The sequence below is a fragment of the Ranitomeya variabilis genome, chromosome 4, assembly GCF_051348905.1.
Source record: "Ranitomeya variabilis isolate aRanVar5 chromosome 4, aRanVar5.hap1, whole genome shotgun sequence".
Classification (NCBI taxonomy): domain Eukaryota; kingdom Metazoa; phylum Chordata; class Amphibia; order Anura; family Dendrobatidae; genus Ranitomeya; species Ranitomeya variabilis.
Window position 1 is genome coordinate 677,362,933 of NC_135235.1, and position 22,279 is coordinate 677,385,211.

The window sequence follows — 22,279 nt, forward strand, 5'->3', positions numbered from 1 at the left end:
GAGAGCAGAGCGCAGCGGTGACGTCACTGCTGTGCTCTCACTTCTCACTGTACGGCGGCAGTCAGTGAGAGCAGGAAGCAGACGGCAAGGGACCTGGACACCGAAAGGCGAGTATGTACTGTTTGTTTTTTTTGGTAACCAGGGTAAACATCGGGTTACTAAGCGCGGCCCTGCGCTTAGTAACCCGATGTTTACCCTGGTTACCAGTGAAGACATCGCTGGATCGGTGTCACACACACCGATTCAGCGATGTCAGCGGGGCCTCAACGACCAAAAAAAGGTCCAGGCCATTCCGACACGACCAGCGATCTCGCAGCAGGGGCCTGATCGCTGGTGCGTGTCACACATAACGAGATCGCTACTGAGGTCGCTGTTGCGTCACAAAACTTGTGACTCAGCAGCGATCTCGCTAGCGATCTCGCTATGTGAGACGGGGCCTTAACTTTAGCCCCAACCCTAACCCTAAATTTAGCTCCAACCCTAGCCCCAACCCTAGCCCTAACCCTAGCCCTAACCCTAACCCTAGCCCTAACCCTAATGGGAAAATGGAAATAAATACATTTTTTTTATTTTATTATTTTCCCTAACTAAGGGGGTGATGAGGGGGGGTTTGTTTACTTTTATAGCATTTTTTATAGCGGATTTTTATGATTGGCAGCCGTCACACACTAAAAGACGCTTTTTATAGCAAAAAAGTTTTTGCGTCTCCACATTTTGAAACCTATAATTTTTCCATATTTTGGTCCAAAGAGTCATGTGAGGTCTTGTTTTTTGCGGGACGAGTTGACGTTTTTATTGGTAACAAGTTCGGACACGTGATAGTTTTTGATCGCTTTTTATTCCGATTTTTGTGAGGCAAAATGACAAAAAAACAGCTATTCATGATTTTCTTTTGGGGGAGGCGTTTATACCGTTCCACGTTTGGTAAAATGGATAAAGCAATTTTATTCTTCGGGTCAGTACGATTACAGCGATACCTCATTTATATCATTTTTTTATGTTTTGGCGCTTTTATACGATAAAAACTATTTTATAGAATAAATAATTATTTTGACATCGCTTTATTCTGAGGACTATAACTTTTTTATTTTTTCTTTGATGACACTGTATGGCAGCTCGTTTTTTGCGGGACAAGATGACGTTTTCAGCGGTACTATGGTTATTTATATCCGTCTTTTTGATCGCGTGTTATTCAACTTTTTGTTCGGCGGTATGATAATAAAGCGTTGTTTTTTGCCTCGTTTTTTTTTTTTTTCCTACGGTGTTCACTGAAGGGGTTAACTAGTGGGACAGTTTTATAGGTTGGGTCGTTACGGACGCGGCGATCCTAAATATGTGTACTTTTATTGTTTTTTTTTAATTTAGATAAAGAAATGTATTTATGGGAATAATATATATATATTTTTTTTTATGTAGGAATTTTTTTATTCTGTCAGATCGGCGATCTGACTTACAGTGCTGCAAGCTTACCAAGCGCTTGCTCTGAGCAGGTACTCGGTAAGCCACCTCCCTCCCTGCAGGACCCGGATGCCGCGGCTATTTTGGATCCGGGGACTGCAGGGAGAGGAGGTAAGAGACCCTCGGAGCAATGCGATCACATTCACATTCACATCCCTGCGCGATGCTTCCCTGTACCGCCGGCACACCGCGATTGTGTTTAATCGCGGTGTGCCGGGGGTTAATGTGCCGGGGGCGGTCCGTGACCGCTCCTGGCACATAGTGCCGGATGTCAGCTGCGATAGTCAGCTGACACCCGGCCACGATCGGCCGCGCTCCCCCCGTGAGCGCGGCCGATCGCGCTGGACGTACTATCCCGTCGGTGGTCATACGGGCCCACCCCACCTCGACGGGATAGTACGTCCAATGTCAGAAAGGGGTTAATCCAATAAACGTGGCAGGATTGCTGGGGATATGTGTGGGTACGGAGTGGACATTGGCCCTTTTGCCTGCTGTTAACGCTTCTAAGGGTCTATAATAAGTGTGTGACAGCATCCAAACATAATAATAATAATAATCATTTTATTTACATAGCGCCAACATATTCCGCAGCGCTTTACAAATTATAGAGGGGAGTTGTACAGACAATAGACATTACAGCATAACAAATCACAGTTCAAAATAGATGCCAAGAGGAGTGAGGGCCCTGCTCGCAAGCTTACAAACTATGAGGAAAAAGGGGAGACACGAGAGGTGAATGGTAACAATTGATTTATTGTTTTGACCAGCCATAGTGTAAGGATCGAGTGTTCATGTAAAGCTGCATGAACCAGTTAACAGCCTAAGTATGTAACAATACAGACACAGAGGGCTATTAACTGCATAAATTGTATGAGAACATGATACGAGGAACCTGGTTATGGTTTAACTTCTATGAATGGGTCACACAGGGATAATTAGGTTAATGCGTTGAGGCGGTAGGCCAGTCCGAACAAATGCATTTTTAGGGCACGCTTAAAACTGTGGGGATTGTGGATTAATCGTATTAACCTGGGTAGTGCATTCCAAAGAATTATATATGTATACAGTGTATATATATATATATATATATATATATATATATATATATATATATATATATATATATATATATATACACACACATACATACACACACATACATACACACACACATACATACACACTCACACACACGTGGTCAAAATTGTTGGTACCCCTCATTTAATAACAGAAAAACCCACAATGGTCACAGAAATAACTTGAATCTGCCAAAAGTAATAATAAATAAAAGATCTAAGAAAATAAACAAATGAAAGTCAGACCTTGCTTTTCAACCTTGCTCCCACAGAATTAAAAAAAAAGAAACTCATGAAATAGGCCCGGACAGAAATGATGGTACCCCTGAAAATAATGAGGCAAAAGGGACGTGTTAAATCAAGGTGTGTCCACTAACTACCATCACAGGTGTCTACAATCTTGGAATCAGTAAGTGGACCTGTATATAGGGCTACAGATACTCACTGTGCTGTTTGGTGACATGGTGTGTATCACACTCAACATGGACCAGAGGAAGCTAAGGAAAGAGTTGTCTCAGGAGATTAGAAAGAAAATTATAGACAAACATGTTAAAGGTAAACGTTATAAGACCATCTCCAAGCAGCTTGATGTTCCTGTGACTACAGTTCAACATATTATTCAGAAATGTAAGATCCATGGGACTGTAGCCAACCTCCCTGGATGTGGCTGCAGGAGGAAAATTGATGACAAATCAAAGAGACAGTTAATGCGAATGGTAACAAAAGAGCCCAGAAAAACTTCTAAAGAGATTAAAGGTAAACTTCAAACTCAAGGAACATCAGTGTCAGATCGCACCATCCATCGGTGTATGAGCCAAAGTGGACTTCATGGAAGACGACCAAGGAGGACACCATTGTTGAACTAAAATCATAAAAAAGCCAGACTGGAATTTGCCAACTACATGTTGACAAGGCACAAATCTTCTGGGAGAATGTTCTATGGACAGATTAGACAAAAATGGAACTTTTTGGCAAGGCACATCAGCTCTGTGTTCACAGATGGAAAAATGAAGCATATCAAGAAAAGAACATTGTCCCTTCTGTGAAACATGAATCTGTAAAAACCCTATTCCATGCCCTCATCTCCCGCTTTGACTACTGCAACCTCCTGCTCTGTGGCCTCCCCTCGAACACTCGCACCCCTTCAATCTATTCTAAACTCTGCTGCCCGACTAATCCACCTGTCCCCCCGCTATTCCCCGGCCTCTCCCCTCTGTCAATCCCTTCACTGGCTCCCCATTGCCCAGAGACTAGAGTACAAAACCCTAACCATGATATACAAAGCCATCCACAACCTGTCTGCTCCATACATCTGTGACCTCGTCTCCCGATACTTACCTGCACGCAACCTCCGATCCTCACAAGATCTCCTTCTCTACTCCCCTCTTATCTCCTCTTCCCCCAATCGCATACAAGATTTCTCTCGCGTATCACCCCTACTCTGGAACTCTCTACCACAACATATCAGACTCTTACCTTCCATCGAAACCGTCAAAAATAACCTGAAGACCTACCTCTTCTGACAAGTCTACTGTACAACCTGCAGTAACCACCAATCGACCAAACCGCTGCACGACCAGCTCTACCCTCTCCTAGTGTATCCTCACCTATCCCTTGTAGATTGTGAGCCCTCACGGGCAGGGTCCTCTCTCCTACTGTACCAGTCGTGACTTGTATTGTTTAAGATTATTGTACTTGTTTTTATTATGTATACCCCTCCTCACATGTAAAGCGCCATGTTATAAATGGCGCTATAATAAATAATAATATAATATAAATAAATCTGATAACGCTGTAATCGCACCTGCCCGAAGAATAAAGTCACCTAATTACTTATACTGCACAAGGAACAGCGTAAAAAATAAATAAAACAAAATATTCACCAGCTGTTGATTTTTTCATACTGCCTCACAAAGATCGCAGTAAGGTTCAGCTCACATTTATCCTGCGCTCTGCGCTGAGTGTTTACACTGGGGTTTCTGTGTAAATCTCTGAAGTAAGTGATTCGGATGGAAACTCTGGCAGTAAATTCCCTATAATGAGGCAGATGGTTGCCGTCTGGCCTATGATCCAGCGATGTTCGTCTTTTAAGGTGTGCATAAAAATGCGGTCTACCACAGTTATGTGCATCTGTGAAAAGAAGAACCAAAGTCCAGGGTAACTCTGCGGCCTCATTATAGTTAATGGATCCATCAGGGGTTTCACCTGAATCACGTCAATCTGAGATTTAGATGGAAACCACAAAGTAAGTGTTCAGCGTAGAGCGCAGGATAAATGTGATCCCAAATGTTAGGTAAAATGTTCCTAGTAAAAGCTTCAATTGAAGCCACAAAAAAGCAAGTCCCCAGGTCTGTCACCTGTCAATGGAAATATAGGGAGCTTCCACGTTATTGGTAGCACAAATGATCTGGAAAAGCGCTATGGCTTCTCACATCCCAAAAGAAATCTAGCAATTTCTGAGCTCCCAAATCCAAATGCCTCCCTCCCTTCTGAGCCACAGTGTGCCTAAACCACATTTAGCGCCCTTTTTTTTGCATTTCTGTAGCGATGACACGGGTCCGTGTCTCCAGAAGATTGACCTGGGCACAACGTACTGGTCACCATAACGCACTGGTCACTACAACATACTGATCACAACAATGGCAGTTTGCAATTTACTCAGTAACATCCACTGCTGCTTGTTTCTGGAAAACACATTTGGAGTTAGAATAGTCACTACACCTGTAGATAAATTTCCAATGTGGTATAATTTCCACAATTGGGACGCTTGAGGTAGTAATCTTCTTTTCTAGGACTTAGGTGCTCTGTATATGGAGTCCACAAACTATTCTAGGAAAATTTGCGCTCCAGGAGGCATATAGTGCTAGGTCCCTCCAAAGTGTCTCCATATGGCTAAACTGTACTGTACAGCCACATATGGGGTATGTCTAAAATTAAATTGTAGGACACATTTTGGTGCCATTTTTACCCATTTATCCTTGTGAAAACATAAAATCTGGGACCAAAACAATTTTTTTTGTGCTAAAAATATAATTATTTTTTCTTCACAGCCCAATGGTCTAAAATTCTGACACACCTGTGCTGTCAATATGATCACTGCAACCCTAGATGAATTCATCAAGATGCATATTTTGTAAAATGGTGTCAGTTATGAGTAGTTCTGCTGTTCTAGCACCTCAGAGGCTCTCCCAGTGGGTCATGGCAAGCGCAAACCATAACAGTAAAATCTGCACTATAATATTGCGCTCCTTCCCTTCTGAGCTTTACACTGTGCCTGAAAAGTATTTCCCGATTACATGTAGGATATTGGCGCAATCAGGTGTAATTTTTACAACAAACTAAGGTATTTTTTCCTATTACCTCCTAGAAAAATGTAAAAGTTGGGGCTAAAACAACATTCTAGTGGTAATGTAATTACTCTTTCTTCAGTGTCCAATAGTATAAAAATATGTGAGGCGCATGTGGTGTCAATATGATCACTGCACTTCTAGATGAATTTAATTTTCATAGATCAACAGTTCTGTGAAGCACCTCACCACACATCTAGTTTCCAAAATGAGGTCACTTGTTGGGGTTTTTCATTGATTAGGCACATCAGGGTCTCTCCAAACATGAATTGACACCCACACGCAATTCGATCAAAGTCTGCGTTTTAAAACGTCAATCCTTCCTTTCCAAGCCCTGCCGTGCACCCAAACAGTAGTTTTCCTCAACATGTAGGGTATTGTTGTACTTAGGAGAAATTGCACAACAATTTACAATTTCTCCTGTTTCCCTTGAAAATAGAAAAAATTTGGGCTAAGTTGTATTTTGTATAAAATGTGATTTTTCATTTTCACAGCCCAACATTATAAACTTCTGTGAAGCACCGGCAGGTTAAAGGTGCTCATCACAACTAGATACATTCCTTGAGGGATATAGTTTCCAAAATGTTGTCACTTGTGGAGGGTCTGCACTGCTTAGGCACAACAGGGGCTCTTCAAATGCACTATGGCGTCAGCTAATTATTCCAGAAAATTTTGATTTCAAAAAGTCAAATGTCGCTCCTTCCCTTCCAAGCCCTGCTGTGCGCCCAAACATTAGTTTTCTTCCACATATTGGATATCAACGCACTCAGGAAAAAAATTGTACAACAATTTTATATGGTGCAATTTCTCCTTTTATCCATATGAAAATACAAATTTTGAGGCTAAAAAAAACATGTTTGGGGGAAAAATGTGATTTTTTTTATTTTCACGGCTCAATGTTATAAACTTCTGTGAAGCACCTGGGGGTTCAAGGTGCTCACCACACATCTAGATAAGTTCCCTAAGGGGTCTAGTTTCTAAAATGGTGTCACTTGTGGGGGGTTTCATCAGGGGCTCGCCAAACACAACATGGCATCAGCTAATTATTCCAGCAAATTTTGCATTAAAAAAGTCAAATGGCTTCATTTCCTTCCAAGCCCTGCCATAAACCCAAACAGTATTTTTTCCCCAGATATGGAGTATCAATAAGCTCAGGAGAAATGGCACAATTTTTGAATTCCATTTTTTTCCTGGTACACTTGTGAAAATAAAAAAATGGGTCTAAACTGCAATTATTATGAAAAAATATTAATTTTATCCTTTGATATTACAAAAATTCCTGTGATGCACCTGAAGGCTTAATCAACTTCTTGAATGTGGTTTTGAACACCTTGAGGGGCGCAGTTTTTAGAATGGTGTAACTTTTGAGTATTTTCTGTCATACAGGCCCCTCAAAGTTATTTCAAATGTAAGGAGGTGCCTGAAAAAATTTGTTGAAGAAATAGAAATCGTTGGTCAGCTTCTAACCCTTATAACTTCCAAACAAAAAATATATATTTCAAAAATTGTGCTGATGTAAAGTAGACATGTGGGAATTATTATTCATTAACTATTTTGTGACATAACTATGCTTTAAGAGCATAAAAATTAGAAGTTTGAAAATTGCTAAATTGTTCGGCAAATTTCAGTTTTTTTTAACAAATAAACGCAAGTCATATCGAAAAAATTTTACCACTATCATGAAGTACAATATGACACAAAAACAAATGCAGAATCAGTGGGATTTGTTGTAGCATTCCAGAGTTATTATCTCAACGTGACACTGGTCAGAATTGTGAAATTAGGCCTGGTCATGAAGGTGCAAACAGGCTTGGGGAGTAAAGGGGTTAATGAACAATCTACAGCGCACATAGTTGGAGCGCCCCCAGACGCAGGGCCGCGGGGTACTCGATACCGGGCCTCTCGGTCTCAGTTCTGGGGTTGTCACAGTGGCTAGACCCGGTCTGTGACCCTGCTAAGGGGCGTCCAATGAAAGGTGTGATGGTGCGTAGTGCGGGTCGCGATGAATAACGAGGACACAGGGTTGCAGTCTCTTTACCTCTTTACTGAAGGCTTCAGGATCCTCAATCCAGAGTACTGCTAACAGGGCTGGTTGAGACCGGCCGGTCCGAAGGCACATCCAGAGTTCCCTTTGCAGGTGGAAATCAGTGCCTACCTTCTAGCGCCTTTGTGTTGTAGTACCTCCCTGCTGAGCACCACGGGATAGTCCTCACAACTGTTGTGTCTGTTTCTGATGTTCTCTCTCTCCGTCCCCCAGATGATATGGCTAGGACGCACCCGTATGACGGGGTAGGCCTGGAGTTATTCTGGGACCCTAGAGACGCCCCTCTCCCACAATTGCCTCCTTTGTCTTCGTTAGGTGATTTAGGTGAGACAGCCAACCTATAGTTAACTGTCCTGCCGCTGTTTGAAGTAATACGTAGAGTCCCTTACTTCCTCGGTGCTCCGGCCACCGGCTACGCGCCTCAGAAGGATGTTGCCACGGTCTTAATGGCACGACTCCTTCTGATTCTATCTCCTTTGTACTGTGATCTCGCTTCTCACTTCTCCACAATATACTCCGCTTTCGTGTCCTTTCTTAGGAGTCTGCCGGTATGGACTCAAGCACGGCTCTGTAACATTCTGTCTGTCCTAGGCCGCTGTCAGGATCTCACCCCTGACAGGTCCTCTCTCAAGCTCTCCCTAGCTACTTTCTCCCAACTTCCTGTCCAACCCCCAGTTTTACCAGAGTGTGAGGAGTGGCCTAATAGATAGAACCACCCCCCCTGGTGGCCGGAGTGTGGAGTGTAGTGTGTGTCTGTGATACCTGGTCAGGTGAACTCCTTTAGTGCAATCAGACATAACATCACTCCCCTTAGTGGCAGAGCGACATTACTGCAACGACCAGGACTCTGGGGCGCTGCACATACAAACAACACCGCTGCATGGACAGTGCACGCTCACTCAGTACTTGTTATGACCCCAATGGCGAGGGTCTCAGAGGAACGTGGAAGTCTGCAGAATACAAAAATCCAGCTCATAGGGCAGTGGTAACTGGGTTGACCATATATCTACTCCTAACGCCAACACTAGAAGTAGCCGGGGATCATTCCTACGTTGATTCTAGATGACACGCGCCAGCCGGAGAATCTAGCTACCCCTAGTAGAGGAAAACAAAGACCTTTCTTGCCTCCAGAGAAGGGGACCCCAAAGCTGGATAGAAGCCCCCCACAAATAATGACGGTGAGGTAAGAGGAAATGACAAACACAGAAATGAACCAGGTTTAGCACAGAGAGGCCCGCTTACTGATAGCAGAATAAAGAAAGGTAACTTATATGGTCAACAAAAACCCTATCAAAATCCACACTGGAAATTCAAGAACCCCCGAACCGTCTAACGGTCCGGGGGGAGAACACCAGCCCCCTAGAGCTTCCAGCAAAGGTCAGGATATAGATTTGGAACAAGCTGGACAAAAATACAAAACCAAAACAAATAGCAAAAGGCAGACTTAGCTGAAATAACTGGAACCAGGATCAGTAGACAAGAGCACAGCAGACTAGCTCTGATAACTACGTTGCCAGGCATAGAACTGAAGGTCCAGGGAGCTTATATAGCAACACCCCTAACTAACGACCCAGGTGCGGATAAAAGGAATGACAGAAAAACCAGAGTCAAAAAACTAGTAACCACTAGAGGGAGCAAAAAGCAAATTCACAACAGTACCCCCCCCCTTAGTGAGGGGTCACCGAACCCTCACCACGACCACCAGGGCGATCAGGATGAGCGGCATGAAAGGCACGAACTAAATCGGCCGCATGAACATCAGAGGCGACCACCCAGGAATTATCCTCCTGACCATAGCCCTTCCACTTGACCAGGTACTGAAGCCTCCGCCTGGAGAGGCGAGAATCCAAGATCTTCTCCACCACGTACTCCAACTCGCCCTCAACCAACACCGGAGCAGGAGGCTCAGCAGAAGGAACTACAGGCACCATGTACCGCCGCAACAAGGACCTATGAAATACATTGTGAATAGCAAACGACACAGGAAGATCCAGACGAAAAGATACAGGATTAAGGATTTCCAATATCTTGTAAGGCCCAATAAAACGAGGTTTAAATTTGGGAGAGGAGACCTTCATAGGAACAAAGCGGGAAGAAAGCCATACCAAATCCCCAACGCGTAGTCGGGGACCCACACCGCGGCGGCGGTTGGCAAAGCGCTGAGCCTTCTCCTGTGACAACTTCAAGTTGTCCACCACATGATTCCAGATCTGCTGCAACCTATCCACCACAGAATCCACCCCAGGACAGTCAGAAGGCTCCACATGACCCGAAGAAAAGCGAGGATGGAAACCAGAGTTGCAGAAAAAAGGCGAAACCAAGGTGGCGGAACTAGCCCGATTATTAAGGGCAAACTCAGCCAACGGCAAGAATGTCACCCAATCGTCCTAATCAGCAGAGACAAAACACCTCAAATAAGCCTCCAAAGTCTGATTGGTTCGCTCCGTCTGTCCATTAGTCTGAGGATGGAAAGCAGACGAAAACGACAAATCAATGCCCATCCTACTACAAAAGGATCGCCAGAACCTGGAAACGAACTGGGATCCTCTGTCTGACACAATATTCTCAGGGATGCCGTGCAAACGAACCACGTTCTGGAAAAACACAGGAACCAGATCGGAAGAGGAAGGCAGCTTAGGCAAAGGAACCAAATGGACCATCTTGGAGAAGCGATCACATATCACCCAGATAACGGACATGCCCTGAGATAGCGGAAGATCAGAAATGAAATCCATGGAGATATGTGTCCAAGGTCTCTTCGGGACAGGCAAGGGCAAGAGCAAACCGCTGGCACGAGAACAGCAAGGCTTAGCTCGAGCACAAGTCCCACAGGACTGCACAAATGACCGCACATCCCTTGACAAGGAAGGCCACCAAAAGGACCTGGCCACCAGATCTCTGGTGCCAAAAATTCCCGGGTGACCTGCCAACACCGAGGAATGAACTTCGGAAATGACTCTGCTGGTCCACTTATCCGGGACAAACAGTCTGTCAGGTGGACAAGACTCAGGCCTATCAGCCTGAAATCTCTGCAACACACGTCGCAGATCCGGAGAAATAGCTGACAAGATAACTCCATCTTTAAGAATACCAACAGGATCAGCGACTCCAGGAGCATCAGGCACAAAGCTCCTAGAAAGAGCATCGGCCTTCACATTCTTTGAACCTGGTAAATACGAGACAACAAAATCAAAGCGGGAGAAAAACAATGACCAGCGGGCCTGTCTCGGATTAAGGCGTTTAGCAGACTCGAGATACATCAGATTTTTGTGATCAGTCAAGACCACCACACGATGCTTAGCACCCTCGAGCCAATGACGCCACTCCTCAAATGCCCATTTCATGGCCAACAACTCCCGATTGCCCACATCATAATTTCGCTCGGCAGGCGAAAACTTCCTAGAGAAAAAGGCACAAGGTTTCATAACAGAGCAACCAGGGCCTCTCTGCGACAAAACGGCCCCTGCCCCAATCTCCGAAGCATCCACCTCAACCTGAAAGGGAAGTGAGACGTCAGGCTGGCACAAAACAGGCGCCGAAGTAAACCGGCGTTTCAACTCCTGGAAAGCCTCCACGGCAGCAGGAGCCCAGTTAGCTACATCGGAGCCCTTCTTGGTCATATCCGTCAAAGGTTTCACAATGCTAGAAAAATTAGCGATAAAACGACGGTAGAAGTTAGCGAAGCCCAAGAACTTCTGAAGACTCTTAACTGACGAGGGCTGAGTCCAATCAAGAATAGCTCGGACCTTGACTGGGTCCATCTCCACAGCAAAAGGGGAAAAAATAAACCCCAAAAAGGGAACCTTCTGTACACCAAAGAGACACTTTGAGCCCTTGACAAACAAAGAATTTTCACGCAAAATTTTAAAGACCGACCTGACCTGCTCCACATGCGAATCCCAATTATCAGAAAAAACCAAAATATCATCCAGATAAACAATCAAAAATTTATCCAGATACTTCCGGAAAATGTCATGCATAAAGGACTGAAAAACTGAAGGCGCATTGGAGAGCCCAAAAGGCATCACCAAGTACTCAAAATGACCTTCGGGCGTATTGAATGCGGTTTTCCATTCATCACCTTGCTTAATGCGCACAAGGTTGTACGCACCACAAAGGTCTATCTTGGTGAACCACTTGGCACCCTTAATCTGGGCAAACAAGTCAGACAACATCGGTAAAGGATACTGAAATTTGACAGTGATCTTATTTAAAAGCCGATAATCAATACAAGGTCTCAAAGATCCGTCCTTTTTTGCCACAAAAAAGAATCCCGCACCAAGAGGGGAAGAAGACGGACGAATATGTCCTTTCTCAAGAGACTCCTTGATATATGAACGCATAGCGGTATGTTCAGGTACCGACAGATTAAACAGTCTTCCCTTAGGAAATTTACTGCCTGGGATCAAATCTATAGCACAGTCACAGTCCCTATGAGGAGGCAGTGCACTGGACTCAGACTCACTGAAGACATCCTGATAATCAGACAAATACTCCGGAACTTCCGAAGGCGTAGAAGAAGCAATAGACACAGGCAGGGAATCCCCATGAATACCACGACAGCCCCAACTTGAGACTGACATAGCCTTCCAGTCCAGGACTGGATTATGGGTCTGTAACCATGGCAGCCCTAAAACAACCAAATCATGCATTTTATGTAAAACCAGGAAACGTATCACCTCGCGGTGTTCAGGAGTCATGCACATGGTAACCTGTGTCCAATACTGCGGTTTATTTGCTGCCAATGGTGTAGCATCAATACCCCTAAGAGGAATAGGATTTTCTAATGGTTCAAGAGTAAAACCACAGCGCTTAGCAAATGAGAGATCCATGAGACTCAGGGCAGCACCTGAATCCACAAACGCCATGACAGGATAAGATGACAGTGAGCAAATCAAAGTTACAGACAGAATAAATTTAGGTTGCAAATTACCAACGGTGACAGGACTAACAACCTTAGCTATACGTTTAGAGCATGCTGAGATAACATGTGTAGAATCACCACAGTAGTAGCACAAGCCATTCCGGCGTCTATGAATTTTCCGCTCATTTCTAGTCAGGATTCTATCACATTGCATTAAATCAGGTGTCTGTTCAGACAACACCATGAGCGAATTTGCGGTTTTGCGCTCCCGCAACCGCCGGTCAATTTGAATAGCCAGTGCCATAGTATCATTCAGACCTGTGGGAATGGGAAAACCCACCATAACATTCTTAATGGCTTCAGAAAGGCCATTTCTAAAATTAGCGGCCAGTGCACACTCGTTCCAATGTGTCAGCACGGACCATTTCCGAAATTTTTGGCAATACACTTCAGCCTCGTCCTGCCCCTGAGACATAGCCAGCAAGGCCTTTTCTGCCTGAATCTCAAGATTGGGTTCCTCATAAAGTAAACCGAGCGCCAGAAAAAACGCATCAAGATCAGCCAATGCCGGATCTCCTGGCGCCAGCGAAAAAGCCCAATCCTGAGGGTCGCCCCGTAAGAACGAAATAACAATTTTTACTTGCTGAGCAGAATCTCCAGATGAACAGGGTCTCAGGGACAAAAACAATTTACAATTATTCACGAAATTCCTAAACTTAAACCTGTCTCCGGAAAACAGTTCAGGAATCGGTATTTTAGGTTCTGACCTAGGATTCCTGATAACATAGTCTTGTATGCCCTGCACACGAGTAGCCAGCTGGTCCACACTTGTAATCAAGGTCTGGACATTCATGTCTGCAGCAAGCATAGCCACTCTGAGGTAAAGGGGAAAAAGAAAAAAAAAAAAAAACTCTGAATCTTTTTTCTTATAATCCCTCTTCTGCAATGCATTAAACATTTAATACTGGCCTGGCAAACTGTTATGACCCCAATGGCGAGGGTCTCAGAGGAACGTGGAAGTCTGCAGAATACAAAAATCCAGCTCATAGGGCAGTGGTAACTGGGTTGACCATATATCTACTCCTAACGCCAACACTAGAAGTAGCCGGAGATCATTCCTACGTTGATTCTAGATGACACGCGCCAGCCGGAGAATCTAGCTACCCCTAGTAGAGGAAAACAAAGACCTTTCTTGCCTCCAGAGAAGGGGACCCCAAAGCTGGATAGAAGCCCCCCACAAATAATGACGGTGAGGTAAGAGGAAATGACAAACACAGAAATGAACCAGGTTTAGCACAGAGAGGCCCGCTTACTGATAGCAGAATAAAGAAAGGTAACTTATATGGTCAACAAAAACCCTATCAAAATCCACACTGGAAATTCAAGAACCCCCGAACCGTCTAACGGTCCGGGGGGAGAACACCAGCCCCCTAGAGCTTCCAGCAAAGGTCAGGATATAGATTTGGAACAAGCTGGACAAAAATACAAAACCAAAACAAATAGCAAAAAGCAAAAGGCAGACTTAGCTGAAATAACTGGAACCAGGATCAGTAGACAAGAGCACAGCAGACTAGCTCTGATAACTACGTTGCCAGGCATAGAACTGAAGGTCCAGGGAGCTTATATAGCAACACCCCTAACTAACGACCCAGGTGCGGATAAAAGGAATGACAGAAAAACCAGAGTCAAAAAACTAGTAACCACTAGAGGGAGCAAAAAGCAAATTCACAACAGTACTATATGTAATACACATTTACATATCCTTCCATGTCATGTGATTTCAGATCATGTAATCAAGGTTCTGGAGCTAGTCAGGTGGAAGCTTCTTCCGCTCCTCACTCAAGACGTGCAGCCTCTGTGCTGGTCTTGGAACCTTCCACTCCTGCTTTTAAATCGCGCTTCCGGCCATCGGGCAGGAACTACACACACCGTGTCAGGACTCTGAACATTTTTTATTACCTTTTGTGCATTACTGCCCTTTTCCAAGATGGCGATTTGGTCTCATGTGCACTGTGTCTTCCTGCTATAAAACTCCACCCCAGCCTTCAGTCTGTGCTAGAGTATTCTGCCTTGCATCCAGCTCCTGACCTCTGGTGACTCCCTGGCTATATACGTGCTCCTGTGAACCTGTGGGGTTATCCTGCTACTCTGCTCTGAGTTCCTGCTGCATACACCAGTTCCAGTAATCCTCCTTCATCTGCTGCTCTGCATTTGCTGGACATGTACGCTGTTGCTGCTCTGCAAGAACCTGAGACTATTACCCAGGCCTCCCTGGTTGAGCTAAGATATTATTTGAACTGCCTTATAGCATATCTAAATGTTTCTAAAAATATTCAAAAAATATAAAAGTTCAAATCACCCCACTTTCGACCCATTCAAAATAAAACAATAAAAATAAAATCAAACATACACATATTTGGTATCACCGCATTCAGAATCGCACAATCTATCAATAAAAAGAAGGATTAATCTGATCGCTAAACGGAGAAGCGAGAAAAAAAGTCAAAACACCAAAACTAAGTTTTTTTGGTCGCCATGACATTGCATTAAAATGCAATAACGCGCGATCAAAAGTTCATATCTGCACCAAAATGGTATCATTAAAAAAGCCAGCTCGGCACGCAATAAATAAGCCCTCACCAGACCGGAGATCATGAAAAATGGAGATGATACGGATATCGGAACATGGCGCAATTTTTGCTTTTAACAAAGTTTGGATTTTTTTGCACCACTTAGATAAAAAAGAACCTAGACATGTTTGGTGTCTTTGAACTCGTAATTAATCATAATGGCAGGTCAGTTTTAGCATTTAGTGAACCTAGTAAAAAAGACAAACAAAAAACAAGTGTGGGATTGCACTTTTTTGCAATTTCACCGCACTTGGAATTTTTTTTTCAGTTTTATAGTACACGACATGGTGACATGGTAAAATCAATGGTGTCATTCAAAAGTACAACTCGTCCCACAAAAAACAAGCATTCACATGGCCATATTGACAGAAAAATTAAAAAAGTTATGGCTCTGGGAAGAAGGGGAGCGAAAAACTAAAAAAGTAAAACCGAAAAAAGCTCTGGGGGTTAAGGGGTCAAGAGGATGTGAAAGAGCAGCTGCAGCCCTGGCTTCCTCTCGATGTTCAAAAAGTACAAAGGCAGAGACAATGGAGCTGGCACTATTTGAGCACAGGGCTCACGTGACGCAACAGTCTCTCGTGAGTCCCAAGAATACGAGTGCCGACATCGCTGGAATGGCGTCGGCACGGTCAGTTAGTATGAGTGTTTTTATTTTAACAAGGCCAAACATGAGGAGTGCACAACCCAAAATAATTTTCGGTTAAAACATTTCCAACATTATGAACATGAAAAAGGATTCTCCCCTATGTGACTTCTTGGATGTTTATTATGAATTGATTTCTGTGTTTAACATTTCCAACATTAAGAACATGAGAAAGTCTTCTCCCCTGTGTGACTGTGCTGGTGACTAAGAAGAGATGATTTCTGCACAAAACATTTTCCACAATCTGAGCATGAAAATGGTTTTTCCCCAGTGTGGGTTCTCTGATGCTTAACAAAAACTGATTTCTGGTTAAAACATTTCCCACATTCTGAACACGAAAAAGGCTTCTCCCCTGTGTGAGTTCTTTGGTGTATAACAAGATTCCATTTCAGGTTAAAGCATTTCCCACATTCTGAACATGAAAAAGGCTTCTCCCCTGTGTGAGTCCTCTGGTGCTTAATAAAATTAGATTTCTGTGTAAAATATTTTCCACATTCTGTACAGGAAAAAGGTTTCTCCCCTGTGTGAGTTCTCTGGTGCTTAATAAAATTTGATTTCAGTGAAAAATATTTCTCACATTCTGTACAGAAAAAAGGCTTCTCCCCTGTGTGAGTTCTCTGGTGCTTAAGAAAATTAGATTTTTGATTAAAACACTTCCCACATTCTGAACATGAATAAGGCTTCTCCCCTGTGTGAGTTATCTGGTGCTTAACCAAATCTGATTTTTGGTTAAAACATTTCCCACATTCTGAACATGAAAAGGGCTTCTCCCCTGTGTGATTTCTTTGGTGTATAACTAGATTCCATTTATGGTTAAAATATTTCCCACATTCTGAACAGGAAAAAGACTTCTCCCCTGTGTGAGTTCTCTGGTGCTTAACAAAATATGATTTCTGGTTAAAGCATTTCCCACATTCTAAACATGAAAAAGGCTTCTCTCCTGTGTGAGTTCTATGGTGTATAACAAGATTCCATTTCTTTTTAAAATATTTCCCACATTCTGAACAGGAAAAAGGCTTTTCCCCTGTGTGAGCTCTCCGATGTGTAACAAGAGCTGATTTCTGTGCAAAATGTTTCCCACATTCTGAACAGGAAAATGGCTTCTCCCCTGTGTGAGTTCTCTGGTGCCTAACAAGATGTGATTTCTGGTTAAAACATTTTCCACATTTGGAACAACAAAATCTGTTCCCTGCTCTGTGAATTAATTTATGTTTAGGAAAAGAATTTTCAGCGGGAAAACAAGTTCCATGTTCTGAACGTGAAAAGGACTTATTTGCTTTTGGAGCAGTTTGTTTTTTAATGCTTATATTGTGACTTTGATTTTCCTTCGTAGTCAATAATGAATTATAAGACGGGACATGTTTCAAAGGATCAGATGACAGATCTTTGTTGTGAAGGGATGATGGTATATCTGGAGTAATGGCATTCCCTTCAATTGTATCCTGTGGGATCACAAGATCATCGGATTTAAAAACTGAAGATGTCAGTTGTCCCTCTGATCTCCTGGTACAGTCATCTGCCAAGAATAAAACCAAATATTTTTTATTAAAATATCCTTGAAATTTATATTTTTTAAATTTCTACTTAACTTGCCATTTTTACGGCCAGTTTATGTAAACATTTTGAATCATTCACCAAGACAATGGCAGTTCACAGTCTTATAGAAAACCTCATATGATAAACCCGTAAAGTGTGGTGTTCAACTGCTTGTTCATTCTGCCCCCCAAATATGGAATGAAAAGCCACCAAAAAATGTTAATTTCAGTGAAAATAATACCAAAACAACTTCTACACATCTCTGTGTGTGGGTAATAAAATGGCAAATGTTCAATTTTCACTCTCCAACATTCACTGAGTGCCCCTATACGGAAAGTTGCTGTGGAGTCAAAATAGTCACTACTCCTATAGATTAATTCACTGAGGGCTATTATTTCTAAAATTGAATCACTTTATGGGGATTTCAACTGCTCTGGTTTCTGCCATTTTGTCAAGTTAGGGCTTCTGCAAATGGTGTGTACCATCTCCTCTGGGATATGCTCCTGCGACGTCTGCTTCTGTCAAGAGGCACTTATTTATTCTGCAGGCAGAGCTGGGAATAGAGGATATGTTGGAACCATAAGCTCTGGCCTGGCCTGCACAGGTTGTGTCCAGCCACTAAGATTAACGTCACTGGGACCTGTTGTACCATCCTATCAGGCAACATTGATGTGTGTGCTGTCCCGCTGAAGTAGTCTGCTCCCTGCTTCAGCCAACTGGAAAGCACCACACCCTACTAAAGCTCAAAGCATACTGCCGGAAGCTGCCAGATACAGCCTTGTTCTCCTCTGGTTCAGTCCTCTGTGCTCAGCTCCTGGCTTGTGTATTTGTATCCTGTTGTGACCCCACCACGTTTACTGACTACTCCTGTCTTCTGATTTTGTATTTTCTCTGCCGTGCTGGTTCTGACCCGGCTACCTGACTATTCTTCTTGCCATGTCACACCACAGTAGAGTAGGTAATACCATGGCCAAAGAATAGGAGTCTCTGTGTAAGTCGAGAAACATGTAGGGGGTGTAAAAGTGCCGCTGGACAAGTCCTTAAGGGGAGATATGTGTCATCGCGGCTGTTGGCTGCAGTGAGGTGAGCTCGGAAGTATGCTCCAGCACCTATAGTGCTGCGATAGTTATTTGGCCATTCCATGGCCAGGTTTTACGACCGATCATAAGAGATGGGTGGGAGTGACCGCTCACATATCCCAACTCCAGGGGCATGGTTTGGCAGATAAAATGGAGGCCAAACCGGATTCCCAAAGCACGCCAAGAGGTGATCTCAAAGGAGGTGAAGCATATGCTGAGCCTGGGAGTCAAGAAAGCCAAGAGTGGCTGGTCTAGTCCAACAGTCCTAGTGCCAAAACCAGATGTGGAAAGACGATTTCGCAACGACTATCGGAAGCTGAACGAGGTTTCTAAGACCGATGCCCTGTGTTGATGAATTAATTGTGAGGCTAGGGCTGGCTCGGTACATTACGAACTTTGACCTCACAAAAGGGTATAGGCAAATCCCCATGTCCCAAGAAGCCAAAGAAAAGACTGCGTTCTCAACCCCAGATGGATGCTTCCAATACACAAGGATGCCGTTTGGGTTACAAGGCGCTCCAGCAACATTCCAGAGATCCATGGACCGGATCCTAGCTCCCCACAAGAGGTATGCAGCGGCCTACCTAGACGATATTGTGATCTTCAGCCAGGATTGGGGAAGCCATCTGAGCAAGGTCTAGGCGATATTTGATGCTCTACAGGAGGCGGCATTTTCAATAAACCCGAAGAAGTGTGCCTTGGGAATGGAGAAAGCGAAATACTTGGGCTATGTTGTAGGCAGAAATATAGCCCCAGATAAATAAAGTTGAGGTGATCCAGGGTTGGCCACAACCCCTCTCAAAAAAGCCGGTCAGGGCGTTCCTGGGCATTGTGGGCTATCACCGCTGGTTTTTCCCAAAGTTCGCCATGGTAGCTGCCTCTCTGACAGACCTCCTTAAAGGAACACAATTGGCTATGGCTAAGTGGTCTCCAGAAGCTTAGAGGCCTTCCAGGAACTAAAGCTGGCCCTGTGCAAACAGCCCGTGCTGGTAGCCCCCGATTTCTCCAAGGAGTTTGTAGCCAAGACGGATGTTGGGCTGGGCGCTGTCTTATATCAAGAGGTAAACGGGGAAGAGCACCCCATCATGTATCTTAGACGGAAGTTGTCATCCTGCGTGAAAAACTATTCCATAGAGGAGAAGGAATGTTTAGCCATCAAGTGGGCGTTGGACTCTCTAAGGCACTACCTCTTGGAGAGGAAGTTCAGACTGGTGCCAGACCATGGCCCACTGAAGTGGATGAGGGAGAAAAAAGGGAACAATGCCGAGTGACCAGGTGGTTCCTAGCACTTCAGGATTTTAACTTCCATGTGGAGTATAGGTCAGGGAAACTGCATGGCAATGTTAACGCTCTGTCAAGAGTCCTCTGTTTATTGGCAGAAGGTGCCAAGCACCCCGGCTTTGGGCAGAGGGGGAGGGTATGTAAGAAGTCCGCCGGACAAGTCATTGAGGGGAGATGTGTCATAGCGGCTGTTAGCTGTGGTGATGTGAGCTCGGAAGTATGTTCCAGCACCTAAAGTGCTGAGAGAGTTATTTAGCCATTCCAGAGCCGGGTGTTACGAGCAGTCATAAGAGATGGGTGGGAATGACACACATATCTAAACTCCAGGAACGAGGTTTGGCAGATAAAATGGAGGCCGAGTCTCTTTTTCAGTGTCTGTGGCTGGAGGTGTGGATACCTCCAGTGTGTGTGTCAGGACTCTGAATATTTTTTACCTTTTGTGCATTACTGCCCTTTTCCAAGATGGCATCTTTGGTCTCATGTGCATTGTGTCTTCCTGCTATAAAACTCCACCCCAGCCTTCAGTCTGTGCTAGAGTATTCTGCCTTGCATCCAGCTCCTGACCTGATTACTCCCTGGCTATATACCTGCTCCTGTGAACCTGTGTGGTTATCCTGCTACTCTGCTCTGAGTTCCTGCTGCATACACTGTCATGATTCTCAATGGCGAGAGAACATAGCCCAGCATATATGAGAACTAGCTCTTGGAAGATGGAAACTATACTGACCATGAACTAAAACCTGCCGCACAACTAGAAGTAGCCGGGTAGCATGCCTACGTTTTTTTTATCCCTAGATGCCCAGCGCCAGCCGGAGAACTAACTAATCCTGGCAGAGGAAAATACAGTCCTGGCTCACCTCTAGAGAAATTTCCCCAAAAGGCAGACAGAGGCCCCCACATATATTGGCGGTGATTTAAGACGAAATGACAAACGTAGTATGAAAAATAGGTTTAGCAAAATCGAGGTCCGCTTACTAGATAGCAGAAAGACAGAAAGGGCACTTTCATGGTCAGCTGAAAACCCTATCAAAACACCATCCAGAAATTACTTTAAGACTCTAGCATTAACTCATAACACCAGAGTGGCAATTTCCGATCACAAAAGCTTTCCAGACACAGTAACGAAACAGCAGCTGTGAACTGGAACAAAAAGCAAAAACAAACAAGGACAAAAGTCCAACTTAGCTGAGAGTTGTCTGGTAGCAGGAACATGCACAGAAAGGCTTCTGATTACATTGTTGACCGGCATGAAACTGACAGAGGAGCAAGGTTATATAGCGACTCCCACATCCTGATGGGAGCAGGTGAACAGAGGGGATGATGCACACAAGTTCAATTCCACCAGTGGCCACCGGGGGAGCCCAGAATCCAATTTCACAACAGTACCCCCCCCTCAAGGAGGGGGCACCGAACCCTCACCAGAACCACCAGGGCGATCAGAATGAGCCCTATGAAAGGCACGGACAAGATCGGAGGCATGAACATCAGAGGCAGTGACCCAAGAATTATCCTCCTGACCGTATCCCTTCCATTTGACCAGATACTGGAGTTTCCGTCTGGAAACACGAGAGTCTAAGATCTTTTCCACAACGTACTCCAACTCACCCTCAACCAACACCGGAGCAGGAGGCTCAACGGAAGGCACAACCGGTACCTCATACCTGCGCAATAATGACCGATGAAAAACATTATGAATAGAAAAGGATGCAGGGAGGTCCAAACGGAAGGACACAGGGTTAAGAATCTCCAATATCTTGTACGGGCCGATGAACCGAGGCTTAAACTTAGGAGAAGAGACCCTCATAGGGACAAAACGAGAAGACAACCACACCAAGTCCCCAACACAGAGCCGAGGACCAACACGACGACGGCGGTTGGCAAAAAGCTGAGTCTTCTCCTGGGACAACTTCAAATTGTCCACCACCTGCCCCCAAATCTGATGCAACCTCTCCACCACAGCATCCACTCCAGGACAATCCGAAGATTCCACTTGACCGGAGGAAAATCGAGGATACCAAGGTGGCAGAGCTGGCCCGATTATTGAGGGCGAACTCCGCCAAAGGCAAAAAAGCAACCCAATCATCCTGATCCGCAGACACAAAACACCTCAAATATGTCTCCAAGGTCTGATTAGTCCGCTCGGTCTGGCCATTAGTCTGAGGATGGAAAGCAGACGAAAAAGACAAATCTATGCCCATCCTAGCACAGAATGCCCGCCAAAATCTAGACACGAATTGGGTCCCTCTGTCAGAAACGATATTCTCCGGAATACCATGCAAACGAACAACATTTTGAAAAAACAGAGGAACCAACTCGGAAGA

The 22,279-nt window shown here is 44.4% G+C and overlaps 2 protein-coding genes across 3 annotated transcripts in view; both read right to left on the minus strand.

Moving 5' to 3' along the window:
* LOC143768210 (uncharacterized) overlaps positions 1 to 22,279 on the minus strand; it is a 422,546-nt gene that overhangs the window by 90,126 nt on the left and 310,141 nt on the right. The gene's annotated exons all lie outside the window — the stretch shown is intronic.
* Positions 15,997 to 22,279, minus strand: part of LOC143766349 (uncharacterized) — a 32,726-nt gene continuing 26,443 nt past the window's right edge. For both annotated transcript variants that reach the window (XM_077253972.1, XM_077253971.1), the window contains exon 7: positions 15,997 to 17,578. In XM_077253972.1, the coding sequence (XP_077110087.1) occupies positions 16,221 to 17,578 (1,358 nt within the window). In that variant the 3' untranslated portion in view covers positions 15,997 to 16,220. The remainder of the gene's footprint in view (positions 17,579 to 22,279) is intronic.